Source organism: Accipiter gentilis, chromosome 33 (genome assembly GCF_929443795.1).
Source record: "Accipiter gentilis chromosome 33, bAccGen1.1, whole genome shotgun sequence".
In the NCBI taxonomy this organism is placed as follows: Eukaryota; Metazoa; Chordata; class Aves; order Accipitriformes; family Accipitridae; genus Astur; species Astur gentilis.
In genome coordinates this window covers 15,866,475-15,885,938 of record NC_064912.1, presented here as the reverse complement: position 1 = coordinate 15,885,938, position 19,464 = coordinate 15,866,475, and the positions used below count along the sequence as shown (strand labels likewise).

The 19,464-nt window shown below is 36.5% G+C and overlaps 1 protein-coding gene across 3 annotated transcripts in view; it reads right to left on the bottom strand.

The window, feature by feature from the left end:
• Window positions 1-19,464, bottom strand: part of SDK1 (sidekick cell adhesion molecule 1) — a 416,540-nt gene that overhangs the window by 277,124 nt on the left and 119,952 nt on the right. For all 3 annotated transcript variants that reach the window (XR_007504567.1, XM_049791764.1, XM_049791765.1), the window contains exons 3-5: window positions 17,826-17,985; window positions 12,021-12,127; window positions 7,158-7,305 (exon numbers count right to left, since the gene is read on the bottom strand). Coding sequence is in view for 2 of the 3 variants with exons in the window: in XM_049791764.1 (XP_049647721.1) it covers window positions 7,158-7,305; window positions 12,021-12,127; window positions 17,826-17,985 (415 nt within the window). In the remaining variant the exon portion in view is untranslated. The remainder of the gene's footprint in view (window positions 1-7,157; window positions 7,306-12,020; window positions 12,128-17,825; window positions 17,986-19,464) is intronic.

Below are 19,464 nucleotides of genomic sequence, written 5' to 3'. Positions count from 1 at the left end.
TAATGGCAGCAACTTCCCCTGGCTTATGAAAAAAATATATATTGAAAAATCCTCTGTGGTTTGTGGTCCAATTCTGTTATGAAACATACTGGTCAAATCCCAAAATGTGCCTTGCATGTCATCAGTCGGAGTGTCTCTCTTGGGAGGAATCCACTTCTAAATGAGCCTTGCTGTAAAAGGCATGTACTTCGGCAGCAATTTTTTTTCTATTGTCCCTCTTCCACCCTAGGAAGGGCTGTGTTGCTCCTTCACACCCTGCATCCAGCACATAGATGGTCCTCAAATATGACTCAGTCTTCCTCTCCCTTCATCTAAACAACACACAAGATTTTACCCTAAAAGTTAAGAGGTCTGAATAATTTTTGAAACATATGTTTAAAACCTGTGGCAAACAAATCATGAGCAGAGAGAAAAACAGTGAGGTTGAATCTAGACAAGTCAAACAGCTTTAGAAAATAATCCTGGGATTTGCTTACCCTGAGGTGTTAACGTTTTCCTCTACTGAACACAGTAGACAATAATACTCAAAACAGTCCACTGACAGCATCCAGAACTACTCAAACTGAGTACTTGAAGACATGATGGGAGATTTCCCTACAGTCTTTCATATGCATATAAGCCTTGGGGATAACAGTAAAATTTTGCGTAAGATGATTCCTAGTGCTGCCTGTTCCTTCAAACTGAAATTACTCAATGCAGAAGTTTGGTTAAATAAATGAATAGCAGGGTACTAATGAATTGCAGTTTAAGGAAATAATTTAATTCTACAAAATATTCTTCTTTTTCAGGTACTGACTTTAAAATTAACATGGAGCCTGTAAAAGGTACAGACAGATAAAAACAGCTTATAGTTTTTTTGTCAAGTCTCTTATTGCTGAGAGATGTCACTCCACTTCATAATGTTAGCAGACTTAAGAGATCTGCAAACTTTTTTTTTTTTTTTAAGTATTGCTTAGCTAATACACTGCAGAGTTGACAGCCTCTGAATTTATTGTTCACTAATGCTAATCATCACAATTTTAATTAAAGTATTATCCGGTGTATGTGAAAAGTAATTATGTGCAACTAACGTAAGTTGTATGACAGGCTAGTATTTGTAGAGAAATGCATTGCTGGCACTAGAACTGCTCATATAAAAATGAAGTGGTGTTTGTTTTAAAGTGAAAAATACATACATGGCACATTAAGTGAGCTGCTATCATCAAGCCAAAACCTAATCTAATGCTCATATCAGGCCCAAATCTGATCTATTATTCCTAGATATTTTATTTTTTCTCATCTTTTAAAGCTTATTTAGCTACAGCTACCTTTTTTGAGACTGTCATTAATATATTTACAATTTTGCCTTAACAAATGGCTAGTAAATCTGCACCAGCTTTGCTTATTTGCAAGGTATTACAAGTGTTCAAAACCACAGCAAGTCATATTTGACAGTTGCTTGTGCCTAACATATTTTCATTCCACAATATGTCAGCACATTTATTCACTATAAGAGTTAGTAATGACCAGACATATTCAAATGCATAATGAATTGTTCTTTCTGAAAAAAAAAAATAGATATTAAACTCATGTATAGCTAAAGGCAATGCAATTCATCTTCCCTGTCTAGTGGGATGAAGTGCATTTGTAAAGTGTTTTGGTTCATTAACAGTTAACTAAGTGACAAAATGTCCAGCCAGCTGAAAGGGACAGCCCAGAAATGCCTTTATATCCCAAAAATGAACTTCCCTGTTTCGTGTCAGACATAATTCCACTAACAAAAGACGTGAGTTAATATTCATCTAACTGCAGCTTTCTAGGAGAAAAAAATAGTTTCAGTGTAAGAAAGGTAATGAAGACAGTAATAATGCCTTCATAGTAGAAGTTTTCTTCTCAAAGAAGAAACCAACAATAAATTAATTGATGGCTAGATTGAACCTTTTCAGTGAAAAAGTCCTTCACTTCGAAAAAGGTAAAAAAGTCCTCTAAGAGTACGAAGAATTTAATTCCTCAATACTACAACTGAAAGGCAATTGTAGACTTTGACGGTGCTACTGTCCTTCGTGCCTCTCCAAGGTACTGTATATGCCTAGTGTAAAGAAAGTTAAACGCACTCTGCTTTTAAGTCTGATGAAGTATACCCAGGCAAGGCAAGCTGAAGACTTGACATCTCAGAGTAGCAATTTCTTTTGATGAAGTTACCTTTAGAGAGGCTATTGTTTTCTGCAAGATGTGAGGGGAAACAGGTGAAATAATCCCATCAGTCAAGACCCTGGATAACAGTGCTGCTGTAATTCCGCATTAGTCTACTGGTGTGTTTGGAAAACATTAATCTGTCTAGGTGTAACGTGAAGTCTTTTCTAAAACTTCTTGGGAAATTTTCATGTAAGATAATAACAAAAAAACATCTCAAACCCTAATTCCTCTCCTTGCTTATTTTCTCTTACTGTTGATCTTTTGGTCTTCTCTCTGATTCTCTTCTTCATACTTTCCTCGCATGTACACAGCTTCCTTCTGATGATCTAGAAACACCTCTTCAAAATATAAAGCTGAGGTTTTGGTGATGGATAATGCACAAAAGCCAAAATGAATATACATGCACACTGTATTAAGTGGGGGGAAGGGAGGGGGTGGGCAGGCAGGGATTTTAGGACTTAAATTTTTAAATACACACCATCGTGTTGCACTAGCTCTGCTGCAGATTTGTTAGTTGCCTTAAGTCATAAACTATAATGACAACCCCATGAGTATATGCAGGCCATTTGCTTCACGTTCATATATTATACAGAGATTTGTTGACTTTACATGCCCACTCATTTAGGGGAAACTTGTCATGCTATTCTTGTTTTTATCCAGGGAAACTTAACAAAGTATTATGGCACCAATACCACTAAAATGGGAACTAATACATAGTTATTTGCTGCAAAATTCCACCATGAGTTACACTACCAGTTAAATTAAACAGAATATGCCATTTGAAAAAAATTGCCTATGATGTCTCAAAGAAACTTTCACTCAGAAAATATCACAGCCATGCACACTCACAGAGTAGGATTACCATTCTGACTAGAAAAAGGTGTGTCGTGGTTTAGCCCCAGCCAGCAACTAAGCACCACGCAGCCGCTCACTCACTCCCCCCCATCCAGTGGGATGGGGAGAAAATCGGGAAAAAAGAAGTAAAACCCCTGGGTTGAGATAAGAACAGTTTAATAGAACAGAAAAGAAGAAACTAATAATGATAATGATAACACTAATAAAATGACAACAGTAGTAATAAAAGGATTGGAATGTACAAATGATGCACAGGGCAATTGCTCACCACCTGCCGACAAACACCCAGCCAGTCCCCGAGCGGCGATTCCCTGCCCCCCCACTTCCCAGTTCCTATACTGGATGGGACGTCACATGGTATGGAACACACCGTTGGCCAGTTTGGGTCAGGTGCCCTGGCTGTGTCCTGTGCCAACTTCTTGTGCCCTGGCTGGGCTTGAGAAGCTGAAAAATCCTTGGCTATAGTCTAAACACTACTAAGCAACAACGGCAAACATCAGTGTTATCAACGTTCTTTGCATACTGAACTCAAAACACAGCATTGGACCAGCTACTAGGAAGAGAGTTAACTCTATCCCAGCTGAAACCAGGACGAGATGAAACCTAAGCTATACGCTGAATCTTTTTTTTTCCCCAGCCTAAACAACTGACACTTTTCAGCCAAATGATCAGTAAGAGAAACAGGAAATTACAGGTTTGTTATAGCCAGTCATCAAGTTCAGGAATAACCACTCTGGTGAGACCCTACCTGGGGTACTGTGCGCAGCTCTGGAGTCCTCAGCACAGGAAAGACATGGAACTGTTGGAGCGGGTCCAGAGGAGGACTGGAACACCTCTGGTATGAGGCAAGGCTGAGAGAGCTGGGGTTGTTCAGCATGGAGAAGAGAAGGCTCCTGGGAGACCTTATTGCAGCCTTTCAATACTTAAAGGGTGCTTATAAGAAAGATGGGGACAAACTTTTTAGTAGGAATAGGACAAGGGGTAATGGTTTTAAACTAAAAGAGGGTAGATTCAGACTAGATATAAGGAAGACGTTTTTTATGACAAGGGTGGTGAAACTGGCACAGGTTGCCCAGAGAAGATGCCCCATCCCTGGAAACATTCAAGGTCAGATTGGACGGGGCTGTGAGCAACCTGATCGAGTTGAGGATGTCCCTGCTCATTGCAGGGGGGTTGGACTAGATAACCTTTGAAGGTCCTTTCCAACCCAAACTATTCTATGATTCTATGATCTGTTAGAACTGGCAGCTGCATTAATGTCTATAAATAATTATTAGAAAACACAAAGAACAGATGAGAGTCTTATTTGACATATTGTAAAGTATCTTTAAAATAATACATAAAGTGATACCAGAATTTTTTGACAATTCAGCAACTCTGTTATCTTGGCTCCCTAGAAGTACACTACTTGTGGAATGTTGAATAGCTGGCAGAACCCCACCCCATAAATGTCCTAAATACTGGTAAACAGTGAAGGAGAAAGACATCAGCATCTACTACCTTAAACCTGCTAGGTAAACCCTACTGCAGAGCCAATTAAATGACATTCCTTGAAATATCTTAAAAATTATTTTTTTTCTCAGAACTAGTCCTTACTTTTGATCTTTCATATTTCTCACATAAGGACAACTCAGCACACTCTGTTTCCACATCAGTGAAATAAATTCATTCTAGCAGTGACAGTGGCTCTCTGTAAATAAGCATCAGGATCATTATTATGGCATAGAAATGGTGCAATGTTAAGTACATGTACATTAAGGCTTTTGCATGAGTAAGAGTTAACTTGACCAACTATTTGAATGAATTGTACCATAACGACGACTACTGTCTCCAATTTTAGCACTGCTTATTTCCCCAGTCTGCATACACTGCAGTGATGTTACTCTCAGAAATCATTATAGCTGGCAGACTAGCTGATTGATTTAGCCAAATCATTGTAAGCTTGTTTAAGAGGATTAAAAAAGCTTTATATTGATTTAGCAATGTAAGGTACTTTTAATCAGTTTAAAGAGCATCCATACAAGGTGGTTGTATCAATTTAACCGATCAGTTTAGCAGGTGATCCAGTTAGATTGATGCATCAGTCTAACTGGATCACCTGCTAAACTGATCGGTTAAATTGATACACCTCTGTGTACAGAAAACATGTCAAATGCGCAACTTGCTCCACAGATAAGAAACAGAGGTCCCATAAGGTATTTTTACATTTCTCACAGTTTTATATGCATCCTCTCCATGCCTCATGTTTCCCGTATTTATAGGGCTGCCATATTTACTCCCAGAATTTCACAGACAGCAATATGTGAGTGGATGCTATATGGTTTTTCCAATACTTTGAGGGAGCAGCAGAACTACTGCACATAGAATGCACTGATGATTGGTATGTGTACCATAAATCCTTCACTTCCTGAACTTACCAGGCTTACTACACAACATATATCAAACTTCCAAGGAGGTTCACACTTTCAGCGTGTGTACTGCTACTGCAAAGGTATTCAGAAATTGCTACACAGGCCAGACAAATGCCATCAAATTCCTTTCAGACAAAATTTCTGACCAGGGAAGTAAAATATATGTGCAAACCTTTAGGTATATTTCACTCCTACTACAGAACACAGTTTTACAGTTTTCTCATTTGTAAGCATTACCACAGCACTAAGAATTACAAGTGATTTTACCTTAACTATCCAACAAGGGTAGAAGTGTAAAGCATAGCATATCAAAATTAGGATTTTACATTAACAAATATACCACACACATCTCTCTACTTGCAGTTTTCCCAAACTGTAAGAGAACTCACACAAATCTCATTTTCAGACATTGCATGTTTGACCATTGCATGGTCACTGCTCTGCTCCCCCATAATAGTTCCCAAGAAACTGTCTGATGCCTGGATAACAAGGCTTTTTCACCATCTGCAAATTTTTGATTTGTGTATTCTCAGCATTGATAAAAGAAAATTTGTAATGTGGCACGAGTGGAGGAAGTAGATTCTTAATGGTTAATAACTCAGGATTTGTCACTTAGCTCTCTTCAAGAGATTGCCCAGAAACCCATTGTTTCATCTTCCAGCTGTTTCCCATCAAATTACTATTAAATTATTCATAAATTATTACATAGTTTCTTCACATCCCTGCAATACTGATTTTAACAGTTTCAAAGACCCTATAATACTAGTTTTCAGGTTTAAAAAATGCAACAGTAAAATATACAGTAAATAAAATAAAATTAATAAATAATAAAGTAATAAAATTAAAATCCAGGAAGGGTTTTCCCTTTACAATATAAACTCTAAAGACTCACCACCCATTCTGGAACTTAGCAATATCCCATTGCCATCAGTTGCTAGCATGTCTATGCCTTCAACCACATGAAAATATAACACACCGATAAAAATAACCACCAACATTCTTGGCATTTCAACAGTTTCCTAATAAATTAGGCAAGTAAAAAAAAGATTTTATCTATGTTTTTTAATGTTACCGCTAACCCCTTCAGTCTCTAAATAAAATTGTGCAGGTAAAAACACAGGATGGCTTCATTACTGTTTCAGGAAAGGATAAATGAGCACACCTTGAGATAATAACTAATCAAAGTGCAAGTACTGTGCCATTAGTGGGTGAGTTGCTAATTAGTCAAAAAGAAATAAAACTGTCATTGTAGGCTAAAAACATAAGAAAAAAATAAGCAATATTTAGAATTGTATTGTGAAGAAAAGAGTATTAGGCATAACTCTACGTTAAAAAAAAAATCAGTCTCATATATTAAAAAAGAAAAATCTCACTATTCATTAAGTTAGTCCACTCAAGTAAACGTAATTGAGAGATGAGCATTTACTTTTCCAAAATGTATCATGAAAATGAATAGCGTGAAGGAAGTGCAGACATTCTGCATATCTAGTCCCTTATGCTGCACCAGGACCATTAAAACCACATGAATTATTTTGTCAAACTGCTTAGGAAGTTCAAAGATGGTCTTTAAATAGTCATTTATCTCAAACTTAGTATGAACAAGGCTACTTTATTCTCTTTAAACCTTAATTAGTGTAGTTAAAATGTAAGTTGCGTTATCAAATATAATTAATCTTATTTTAGGTAGGGGGTATTTTGAGCTTTAAAGTGACTTACATTCTGCTGCTTGGTATAATCTTGTGCCCGTCTCTAAACCATGTCACTTGTGGTCTTGGATAGCTGACTATGTGTAGGAAGTTTAGAACTGCAGCTTGTCCTTGAGTCACTGTTTTTCTCTGGTTTGTGTCCATGAAATTTCCCATGTCTGCAAAGAAAAAATTATACTGAGAGTCCTGGAAGTTCTTGTCTCGATCCCCATTTCTTTTCAGCGGACAGAGAAATAACTGTGCTTTACAATAGTCATTGACATTGCTATAATTAATCAATATGACACTACAGATTACGAGACAGTTTTGATTAATACAGATTTGGATGAACATAAGGCATAAGGCAAATCCAGGTGCTGCTGGTGCGCACAAGAAGTACATCAGTCAGCAGTACTGCATGGCCTCAGTGCTCTTGTGCAATAACTGAGTGTTTTTAATGGAAAGTGATGTTTTAATGGAGGTTGGTTTGTTGTTTTTTTTTAAATAAATCCTTGCACAATATAAAAGAAATTCCTGTCCAATGCAAAGGAATGCAAATGCTATATATAATTTTATCAATTTTTGGTTACCAATTTTTTTTTATCCTTTGAGCCATAGCTACACAAATAGACAATCAGCTGTATCACTTGTAGACAAACCAATGTACAGTCAGATCTATGCAAGTAAGCCATTACACCCAAATGGATATCAAAATAACAAGGCTATAGTCATATTGGTAGCTATTAGTTCTTCTGTAACTAAGCTATGATTTAAATAGTGAATCTAGGTCTCTGACATTCACAAAGGCAGCAGTAGTATTAAAGAGCAGCTTTTAACAAAAATTTTAATGGAAGAAAACATTGCAAAACCTCTGTCTCTGAAGGTTTTATTTCACAGACAAGTTCACACATCTATGGAGGCCTTGTAAAAATTCAGTCAATGTTTCCTTCTTGTTCTTCTTGTTGAAGCCCAATAGCATCTTGGCTTGTATCACAAATCGCATGGCCAGCAGGAGCAGGGAGGTGATTGTGCCCCTGTACTGGGCACTGGTGAGGCCGCACCTCAAGTCCTGTGTTCAGTTTTGGGCCCCTCACTACAAGAAAGACCTTGAGGGGCTGGAGCGTGTCCAGAGAAGGGCAACCGAGCTGGTGAGGGGCCTGGAGCACAAGTCTTAGGAGGAGTGGCTGAGGGAACTGGGGTTGTTTAGCCTGGAGGAGGCTGAGGGGAGACCTGATCGCTCTCTACACCTACCTGAAAGGGGGTTGTGGCGAGGTGGGTGCTGGTCTCTTCTCCCAAGTAACAAGTGATAGGACAAGAGGAAATGGCCTCAAGTTGCACCAGGGGAGGTTTAGTTTGGATATTAGGAAAAATTTCTTCACCGAAAGGGTTGTCAAGCATTGGAACAGGCTGCCCAGGGAAGTGGTGGTGTCACCATCCCTGGAGGTATTTAAAAGACGTGTAGATGTGGCGCTTTGGGACATGGTTTAGTGGTGGACTTGGCAGTGCTAGAGTAATGGTTGGACATGATGGTCTTAAAAGTATCTTCCAACCTAAATGATTCTATGATTCTTTTGCCTTTTGTATCACATTCCTATCCATTAAAATAAACAGGGCTGTAGGCTCTTACCTACCCTCCAAAGGACTTCTATGCATTTTAATTTGCTTTAAACCAAGAAAACTCACACACACACACACACAGAACTATTCTGATCTCTGCCACTGAATTCCGCCCCCCCCCCCCCCCTTTTTTTTTTTAAGGACCACAGGGTTCTTTACAAGTTCTCTGCTGCAGAGAGGGATGCAAAGGACATTGAAACATCGAAGACTACTATCAGGTGTGTGGATGGCAGGAGATGAGAACAGACAGAACAAGAGCAGAAATTAAAAACACATGGTATTTTAAAGAAGCTTTAATCATCTTTGTGATTTTCAAGTTATTTATTCAGACATAATCAGCATTGTACTTCCTCTGTTGCTCCATATTTCTTACAACTGTAATCAGATCATCTACTTGAAAAGAAGTTTCAAACCGTGTAGGTGGATCTAATTAACTTCACTGTCATATGATTATTTTAATCTTCACAATCCAAGAGTTTTTAAGCCCATTCTGTAATTAAGATTTACTCAGCAGTTTTCTCACAAATATCTGTTCCCATACGGTTAAGTAATATGTTAGCATGTGTTGAGAACATTTTTAAAATTTTTTAACAAGTTCCCTGCTACTTCTGAGATCTAGGACATTGAAAATACCTCAAATTTTTTTCAGCACACATTCTAACTGTGCCTTTCAATTTTTCACTAGAGATCTTGACTTTAAGTGTATTGGGAAGCATTCTCTATCCAGTGGCAAAAATAGTTCATTTCCTGTGACATCTAACATACAGTTCCCTGTAACTCTTGATGACTGGATAAGATGACTTTAGTAACCCCTTGGAATGTTGCTTTCTGATATGTTTTCAAGAATAACCAAAAAAGTAAAATATTGTAAAATATCAGGTACTTCATTATATCTACACAGCTTAAATCAATTAATTGAGATTGAAAAAGTTAAAATACAGAAAACAATCACATGGTATCAGTAGCTACCCTGGGTGGAGGAGAAAGAGGGTATTTAAAACTTGTAGAACACTTTAATCTGCAGGAATAAAGTGCAAGTCTGACTGACAAGTTTCACTACAGAAGCCATATATGCCACTATAGGTTCAAGACCAAAGGTCTCCCAAGTCATATAAGATCTGCTTTGTTTTGTCTCAGTGTCTTTTATCAGTGAAAATAAATAATAAATAGACTGCTTAATTCAGAGAAGTCTTAAGAGATAGCTTTTTAGCCTTGTTCAGCAATGCAGAACTACAAATTAAATGGGGGAAAAAATTAAAACCGAAGTAAACAAGTACACTTCTTTCTCTCTCAAGAACAACCAAACACACACGCAGAAAAACCTGGAGAAACAAAACACTTCACTGAAAATCTTTTCCTCATTCAGAGGGGAATAAAGCTGTCTTTTCAGGAGACAAAATTCTTTAGCAGCAGTATCAAGGTAAAGTATTCCTGTGCCTCTTCTCACTATCGTTCTCGCAAGTACTTCCTCAAGAATTGCTCCCTCCACTATGCCAGTACAACTGCCTGTACAGCTGTGTAGGGAATCAGACGGGGGTGGGAAAGAACTATTTTAACCAACCCTACAAAACAATTGTTGGTTTTTTTAAATTTTGGAAAAGCCTCCCAGTCCACAGCTGCACAAACAAGTTTTCCTGCTGAGCCTAAAGGCACAGTGTGCTACATTGCAATACAAGAGCGGGAATGATTAGTGGGATGGAGGAGAAAATGGGTACGGTTTTCTCTGGTACTGCTACCAAAGCCTTTGTTCCCTGAAACCACACCTGTAGATGCAACTCCAGAGGCATCTAAGCTAATCTAATGGCTCCCTGCTGCAGAATGAGAAGCATCTCGCCCTCACCTTCCCCTGTTCCATCTTCCCCTTCTAACCTCATTGGAGGTCCCCCACGCCACTCATGGTTACGCTCACTCACACCAGCTTTCACTAGACCCTCTGTGATGTGATAGAATTCACTCAAACAGAAGAATAATATTTAGAAAAGTATTTGCAAGGGTCTGACATACATCAGACTGAGCACAAGATCACTGGGAGGTGTATACAGCAGGGGCATAAGAGTTGGTAGAAGGCAGGGAAGGTAAACCCCATTTTAGCAGCAGTTTATTTTCATATTAGCTCCCAGCATCTCTGAAACAACACCACTGAGAGATCAAACATCAAATTACCAATATTACTAGCATTACAGATATAGTAACATAATTTACTGTAATACAGTAAACTGGTGAACATGATACCAAAACTTACATAGTATCATTTGCAACTGTTTTTACTTTAAAACACAGGAAATTCCATGTAATTTCCCTCATGACATAGTGATTAACTTGAATCAGTTCCTTGGAATTGGGTTTCTAATAAATAATTCAATTTATCTAAATTCCACTTATCAAGTGACATTTACTACTACTGAATTTCCAGTTAATGACCCTGACGAAGAGAAATTTGATCCATGTATCAGATTGCTTGCAGTATACAAATCTGTCTTTTTAATTTTTTTTTTTATGTTTTCACTTTGAAAAAAGAATAAGGCCTAATTTTATTATTATTTCCAAACAAGTTGTTTGGATTATATTTTCTATAAGTTAACTGAAAAAAGGAAAACTAGAGTATACGATCATTTCTTAGGTCACATTAACTAGCACTAACTCCTGAGGAAATCAGTTTAACATTTCCAAATGGAAGTTAGATATCAAATCAGAGGCCAACTCAAAAATTCTGCATAGTCCAAACTAAAGCAGTACAGACTTTGGAGAGTTTGGTTCAGAACACTGTTGAGAACAGACTTTTAAAGTTTCATTAGCAAGGTTTTTGTTGTGAAACAGCTTATTTTGTATCACAAGGATTACGATCTGAAATCTTCATGGAGCTATCTCCACCATACCGTTTTCTTTCAGATATCCTCTGCTGTCCTCTGGGCTTTTTGTTGTTGTTGTTGTTGTTGTTTTGATTGATTGTTTGTTTTGTGCTATATGGCCTTTCTTAATCCCTGCATACAGGGAATGGTATAACAGTTTTCTTATGCTACAGCTATCTCCAAACAATCTCACTTTGATGGCTTTGAATGGCTCAAAGCTTGCTTTAATGCTGCACCGCTTTGAACTGCTTCCCAGAAGATAACTAGAGTAAGTGTGAAACTTCTTGTGATGCAATAATTTTAAAATTTATTAAATATGCTATCTAATGATTTTTCAGACTAGCAAATGCTATTGGTATGTTGGGTTTTTATGCACAAAAAGAATCGGTTAGCTAAGGAATCACAGAGTAAATTCCATTCAAACATACATGCCACTTGAACTTCAGATCTCCTTTGCAGCAATGCCCCCATCCTGTTCCGTACGACACATTGATAAAAGCCAGCATCAGACCTCTGCAAAGCTGGGATGATGTACCTATAAGACAAAATGCAGAATTACAGTGCACTACTTCCTAAAGGCAGATCAATGCTACTTTATGTGGCATTTCTTATTTCTCTTCTAGTATTTTACACATTGTCTCAAATGCTTATTGTATTTTTTCTTACAAACCGCGTTCTCATATAATCTCTGGTCTTTGGCTACAATATTGTCTGTACTATATAGAAGAAAAAAAATACTTGAAATGCATAAAATATCTTTCAGTCTTAAGATCTACACTTGATAAATGCTAATTAGTTCTCCATAAATTCTCTTGGAATATAGACTTAAATACTTTCTTTAGTTTTATTTACCGCCATTCACAAGGCAAAGATGCCTGGTAATTTGTTCAGAGGTGGCACAAGAAGACTGCAGTCTAAATGTAGGCATTAGGAAGACTTGCAAGAGATACTAAAGCTTTCCAGTGAAAAAAAGATGGTTACTACACTGTGTGACCACTGTAACTCAGAAGAATACTGGAAAAGACAAAGTGCACTGTATGTTGTATTTGTTTTGCCCTTCACTATGCTTAAAAAGTGACTTAGTCCACTAATGCTCACCTTCCTCATTCAACTGTATCTGATTACTCAACATGAAAATGAGTTGATAGGCACAGTTTTAATGTGAATAAAACACATGAATAATATAGATAATCCTGCATTAAACAAACATTAATCAAAGCGCATATTCCCTCGGTCACCTTCTGGAGATATTATGGTAGGATTAATGAAAGTCTTTATGAAAAGATAAGGAAAAATAAAACTGCTGAATTTTAATCTTCAGAATTTAATTCCCCTAAAAGAAAGCATCTCTTCTCATACTCACATAGACTATACACACCCACATACAGAGCTTAATATCTGAACAGAATCAGACAGCATAAAAACAAAGGAGGTAGACGAAATCTCGTTTAAGTGATAAATGAAGACTATAATCACTGCCTTATAATTACAATCAAATACACTATAGCAAATAGGTCAGACAACCAAATACAGTGAATTAAAACAGCCCAACACCATGGACAAATTTCAGCAATCTACTATGACTCCTAGGAGACCCTGGCTTCCTAAGTAGACGAGTTGTAGGCAATTGTGTCGTCTGTCTGCCGGTGTGCCTAAGCTGACTCCTTGTGACCTCCTTTGGAGCAACCGGCAAATTTTCTCCAGTGTTTATGACAATTTGTACCGGGAAGATAAGGACGACTTAAAACAGTGCTCTGTTTGGAAGTAGTAAACCCGACGGACAATCAGCACACAAATACTTGCTGGCCAGTGAGTACATAACTCTGAATTAGCCATGCTGCCTCTTGCCTGATGAGTACGAGAGTGAGAAAATAGCTGAAAATACAAGGCATAGCATAGAAATCAATAGGACATAAGGCTTCCCTAGGTCCTTACAGAATAATTTCTTTTTCTGCCAGGCAGATGATTGTTGCAAAACATCATTAAAAAAAAAAAATAATAAAAAAAATTAAACATTCTGACAAATAAATATTGACAATTCATTTTTACAGTTCATTTTATCAAATAGTTTATAGCTTAACAAGCTTTTCTTTCTCCCATAAAGATTTAGTATCATACTTGGCTAACATTTTTTCCTCTGCTTGTCTACTAAGTGGAGCTAAAATTAAAGGCTTCTTTCTTTAGTATTCAGCTGTACTAAGTCAGTAACGCAGAGTTAGTTTTTCTGTCACTAGGACAAAACAAATCAATTAGATCAGAAGTGTCTTACTTTGGTTTTCTTTTCTGACTTATTACTGTTTCAGCAGGAAACATTCTTTATATGTTGCCTGAAGAAAAGAAAATCTTTTAAAAATTTACAGTGAAAATCCCATCTACCTTGGAAATTCCAAATGCCCAAACCTACTGAGCAGTTGGCTTCTCAGCAGACCTACTGGGTAATAATGTGCAGGTAAGGCAAGCAAAATGAGAATAATTAAATAACAAAAGTGAAAAAAAAGAGATACAACTCATGTTTATATTATTTGAGACTAACTTGAAAATTACAAACCTCAGCAAGAGATAAATAGATATTAATGGAATTCCTAATTGTGTGTTTACAATTTTAAACCCTCTTTATGCACCTCATATGTCTGTTGTTTTTTTTAAATATGCTTTTCTATTGACCCAACAGTCAAAAAGCTGCTTTTTGTGCTATGCTTTCACCATTCAACTTATTTTCTGATATGCAAGAAGGGATAAAAATAGTGCTTTTTAAATTCAAAATAAGATTTTCTTCCACAGAATGAATTTATATCAAAGGTTAATACAATTTTTACAGTGATAAGACATATTTTTGTTTTATTTTTTGTCTACAGTCTAACTTTCAAGACAGAAGATCTTCTGATTGTATATATGCCAGGATGCTACTTAAGGTTTCTGGGGATCTGTGCAGGTACTTTAGAAAGTCAGACCAGACAGTTTCTCTGTTTTGAATGGTACAGCCAACAAACAACAGGCCGTTTAGAAAGTTTCCATAGAAAGATGGAAAGCAACAAGCATAAAAGAAAGCTTCAAGGGAAGTCTTCCAGAGCATAACATGTTTCAACACCAGGATTGCAATGAGTTACAAGTTTAAGGATGAAGTGGTCTCCAACACCTAAGGAGAAATGCTAGCTAACGCTTATGTTTCACTCCTAATTTCAAATTTACACCCTTATTTTAAATGCTCTAAAAGTTAAAAGTGAACCTACAGGCTACAGGTTTTTAACAGCCATAACTGTGAAGACAGAATTAAAAACCAAATGTATTTTATTAGATAGTCATATAACTTATTATCTATTCAAACTTTTTAGCAAGGGACTTATGCATCAACTAATCTAACTTTTTTTATACAGAATAAAATTAAAACCTGTCCAATGTTAAAAATACAATTATAATGATCAGACACTTTTAAGTAGTTTGGGAAGAAAATGTACTGCTGCTTAGACATAACTTCAGTTTCTTAAATTGAAATAAATTAGTATTTTCAGGCCATAAAAGCAAATATGGAAGACAAACCTGCTTCAGAACTTAACTCAAAAGAAAACAAAGAAAAAAAATAAGAAAAAAGTGACTGCCTGAACTTTAAAGGCTCGTAACTTATAGACATAACCAAAATTGCTACTGCAGTCAGCAATATTGATTTGTTTTCATTACATGTATCTCAGATCACAAAGAATTTATAAGGTTGTTTTATAAATTCTTAATACAAACTAGTATATGCACAGTCACTGTAAAAGCCAGGCTGTGCACATAATCAGCATCATTATACAAAGAAAAGCTGTTCATTCAGGGTCACCAATGTCAAAATGCAAAGACTCCAATTAGTTCTTTACTCTCTTGGTGTGTTATAAACAGCTTTGAATATTTTCAGCCTGTTACAATATAGACATTACTTTAACTGAGACACACTAAGTAATATCAATTACCAAAAATCTTTGATTGATGATTCAAATTGCAGCAGAAGTCGCTTACACAGGAAAGATTCATGCATTTAAACAGAGTATTTACCCAAGAGAACTGCAGAGCAAACTATTATGGGGTCAAAGTTTAAATTCTGCAACTGGAATTTTTATGTCTAAGCATATCTTTTCCTTGCTTTCATTCATCCTAATGCACCTATGCTATATAATCCTTTTGGGAAGCTTAAAGCTTTGCATTTCTATAGAATTGAAATGCTGTTTGGCTTATCTCAGATTGTGGTACAGTAGTAGTAGTAGGGCTGCAACTTCTAAATTAATATTTTCTATCAATGTTATTTTATCATTATAAACCAGTAGTTTCCTATCTTCTTCATCACCCCTGCAGCAGATGTTTTAATTAGAAATAGAAACAAGAACAACATAAAAAATGCAAAATCAATAAATATAGTTTGTATCATGACCTGACATTCACTAGACTAAATTAAGTCCAATGATAAGAAACAAAGTACTGTATACCAATATGTATACATACAGCTTGGGAAAGGTATTCCATCTGTAACTTGCACTGCAGTACACAGTAAAATCATAATTTCGTATTAGGATGTGCACTTATTTAAGAAATACTATGGCATTCTGATCTTAGTTTCAAAACATCACATGTCTTATTCAAGTTTCTCCTAGGATCATGAAATGCGAGTCTCTCAATGACTAGCACATCTACAAAACTTGAATTCTAACCTTTGCTTTTGTTGATTCCATGTTCATGTGTTTTGTCCTCCCACACCATTTCTTTGTCTTACTTTCTCAGCATCTTATGGGGTTAACAGCTGTTGTCAGCTCCTTCTACCAAGAAACTACAACAGACTGCTGTTGTTGGTCAAAACAAGTGGCATTTACACAAAGTGATACTCAAACCTTCTGTGATTAATTGTGCTATTAGGTATTTTTTTTATTTTCTAGAAAGTATTCACAAATCTCTTGTATATGTGTGTATGGCTCATTTTGAGGTATCAGCATCTCTCAAGGCTTGAAACCAGCAATCATTAATAGTTGCAGTTACTCAAGACTAAGTGGTCTGATCTAAATCAAAAGTCTTTAATTTCTAGGAAAGTTCATATAGAACTGTATGTTTGGTTTGAAACGTAGTTGCTAAATACTTTATGTGCTAAATGATCCAAAAAAGTTTTAAAACATTATTTAAGGGACGTTTTTCCCCCTACTGCTCTGTAAATGTGAATAATATTGAAAATAGAACTAATGTTAGGTTACAATTTTGAAAACCTTTGTTAAAGGTAATTATGGACTACCGTATGTAACAATATAGGACTTTATATCATTACCTGCATTTTTATACTAATCTATACTGTAATTTCTGTCTATAGGGATGGAGCACAACTTTTCCCTACCTTAAGCAATGTAATTATGAAAGTGCAGTATTTAGCTTGGTTTGCTAAAGATGCAAGTGTTATACGAGGGCTCCGTCTGTCACATACCACCCCTTATAACTTCTGAATTCACTAGGTAATTTCAACAAAATTTGAAAGCAACAAATAAGCTGCCTAAATATTAAATTTCTATAAGTTATAGAAATTGCCAATTGCATAGGGGAGACCCAGCTAATGCTCCTATTAGAGAAAAGCATACAAAACCTGGCTGTTTTACACTTTGATATTTGGCCAGCTATCTGGTGCCTATCAGCAAAAATGTAGCTCTGATTAGCCACAGGGTGTTTTTCCTCTTGCTTGATGGGATGTCTTGCAGAATGGGGAGGGAGTCAGTGAGGTCCTGGGAACAAAGTGCATAATCACAGAAGAACAGTTTGTTAAACTGCAAGATTAATTTTCGCATTCTCAGAAATGAAACCAAAAGTTCCATATGCAATTTAAGACAGACCACATTCTTCTAGATCTTACTGAAAAGAATAGTCCCACTAAGCTTAGCTTTGTTCAAGGATGAGTAGCACATCATATGTAACATTTAGCTAAGGAATATGCCTGCTATTTATTACAAATACATGTAAGGTTAAATCTCCAGCAAAAGGCACTTTTGGTACTCAAAAATTTTATGTTAAGACCCCTGTTTTGAAGTGTGAAATATCATTTTTAGCGAAGGAGATTCTCTCATAGAGATCTTACTTGTTTACAAAAAAGTCTTCTTTCATGAGAAAAAACATCGTCAATGTATCAGTATCTACAAAGCTGATTTGAAGTATTGGGGATTTGGGGGTGGTGGTGTTTGTTTGGGGGTTTTTTTGCAATTACACTTAGAGAAGGCTATTATATAGTTATTTACTTATATTCACTGGAGTAGGCGGTTATTTCACTGTCATTGTGTAACCACTTAAATTCCAAGGGCCAGCTGCCTTCGGCAAGGCACGTAAGTACGAGTCGATTTCCTTCCAAGTGTATCTGGGGCAAGCCTGGTTCAGTCTTGAAGTATGGTGCAACATCATCTGAAATACAAAGAGAAAATGGGTTTGTAAGCTATTTAAGCAAGTACAGTATAAACCACCAATATTTAGCTCATTACTTCTCAAAATGGCCATCATAAAACAAGAGACAACATGATTCAGTAGTTAAGGTTTGCACTGTTATATTCGTAACTGAGCTTTATCTTTAGAGGCAGAATTCACAAGATCTTGGTAACCTTAGTCTTTGGTACTTACTTAGAAGAGAAGTGCCCACTCAGACAAGATTTTGTCCATGTTTACTGTTTATACGTATGAGAATTTCAGCACTGTCTACTGTGGCAGGCAGTGAACAGCCCTATTGGCTTTTTGGTTTTTTCCCTCTCCTCTGTGGGGATTAAATCCACTCAAAGCTCTTTTTTTTTTAATTCCTTGAATTGAAACCAGAAGAGTAATCTTGGATAGAAATGATTATCACAGCAAGAAAAGTCTCAGGGTAAACGAAGAATTTTGATAGAAAAAAGAGTTTAGAAAAAAACACCTCACAAAATCACAAGATTAAGGTGTTTTTCAACGTTACTGCCAACCAAAATGTGTTAAATTATATTACCTGAATCCACTAACAGATTTTGAACTAGGGTACTTCAATAATGTTCAAGGGTCACATGTAGTCTCAAACTCTTTTCCCCCATTGATCACAAATGCTCAAAATATTCCAAGCAGCAAAGTTCTCAACTGGTGAATTGCCAAAGCTCCACTCAAATGCAGATTTATTACAAGTCTACACCTGCCAGAGACCCACCCCTTGTCACCTCTGGAAGATGGTTTTCTCACTTTATGCATCAAATTTCTACTTGTAACTATGTAGGAACTACAGATTTTATCTTAGAAGTTTACAAATACCTTCTATAATCAAAATTAACATGTTTATTTTTATATATATATATATAAAAAATACACAAGTTACATTCAAAGTCAGAGATTTAATACAAAATATGGAATAATATTTAACAGAGAGACATTACTGCACTCTGCTTTTTAGGAGTGCAGTGTGTGTGTGTATCTTATATATGAAATACAAAAAAAAACCCCAGAAGATACACAAATGTTGTCTCAATGCAATTAACCATTCAGTTAAATTGCTAACCTTTCTTTTAAAACTTATTTTAGATTAAGCTCAGGTATTGTTATAATTGCTATTTAAAGAGTTTAAGCTATCTTTTACAGTGTATGGGGAAGTGACCTCATGTACTATTGAAGGCTGTCTGAAATTTTTTAATCCCCAGGTCGCATACTACAATCTTTAATAGCTGATAGCCACAAGACAGCAACCACACACATTAGGGAAGAAGGAGCTCAAGGCCAGAGGTGTCAGTGGCTTTCAAGGTGCCCTAGTGTTCCACTGAAGACTGGGACAGCAGTGGGTATGCAGCTCGGCCTGGGGATGCCAACCTCTCTAAGCCTTTATCTTTCGCTTTGCCTCTTATCAGGGAATTTTTATTACTTTGCAAACCACAAAGCAAC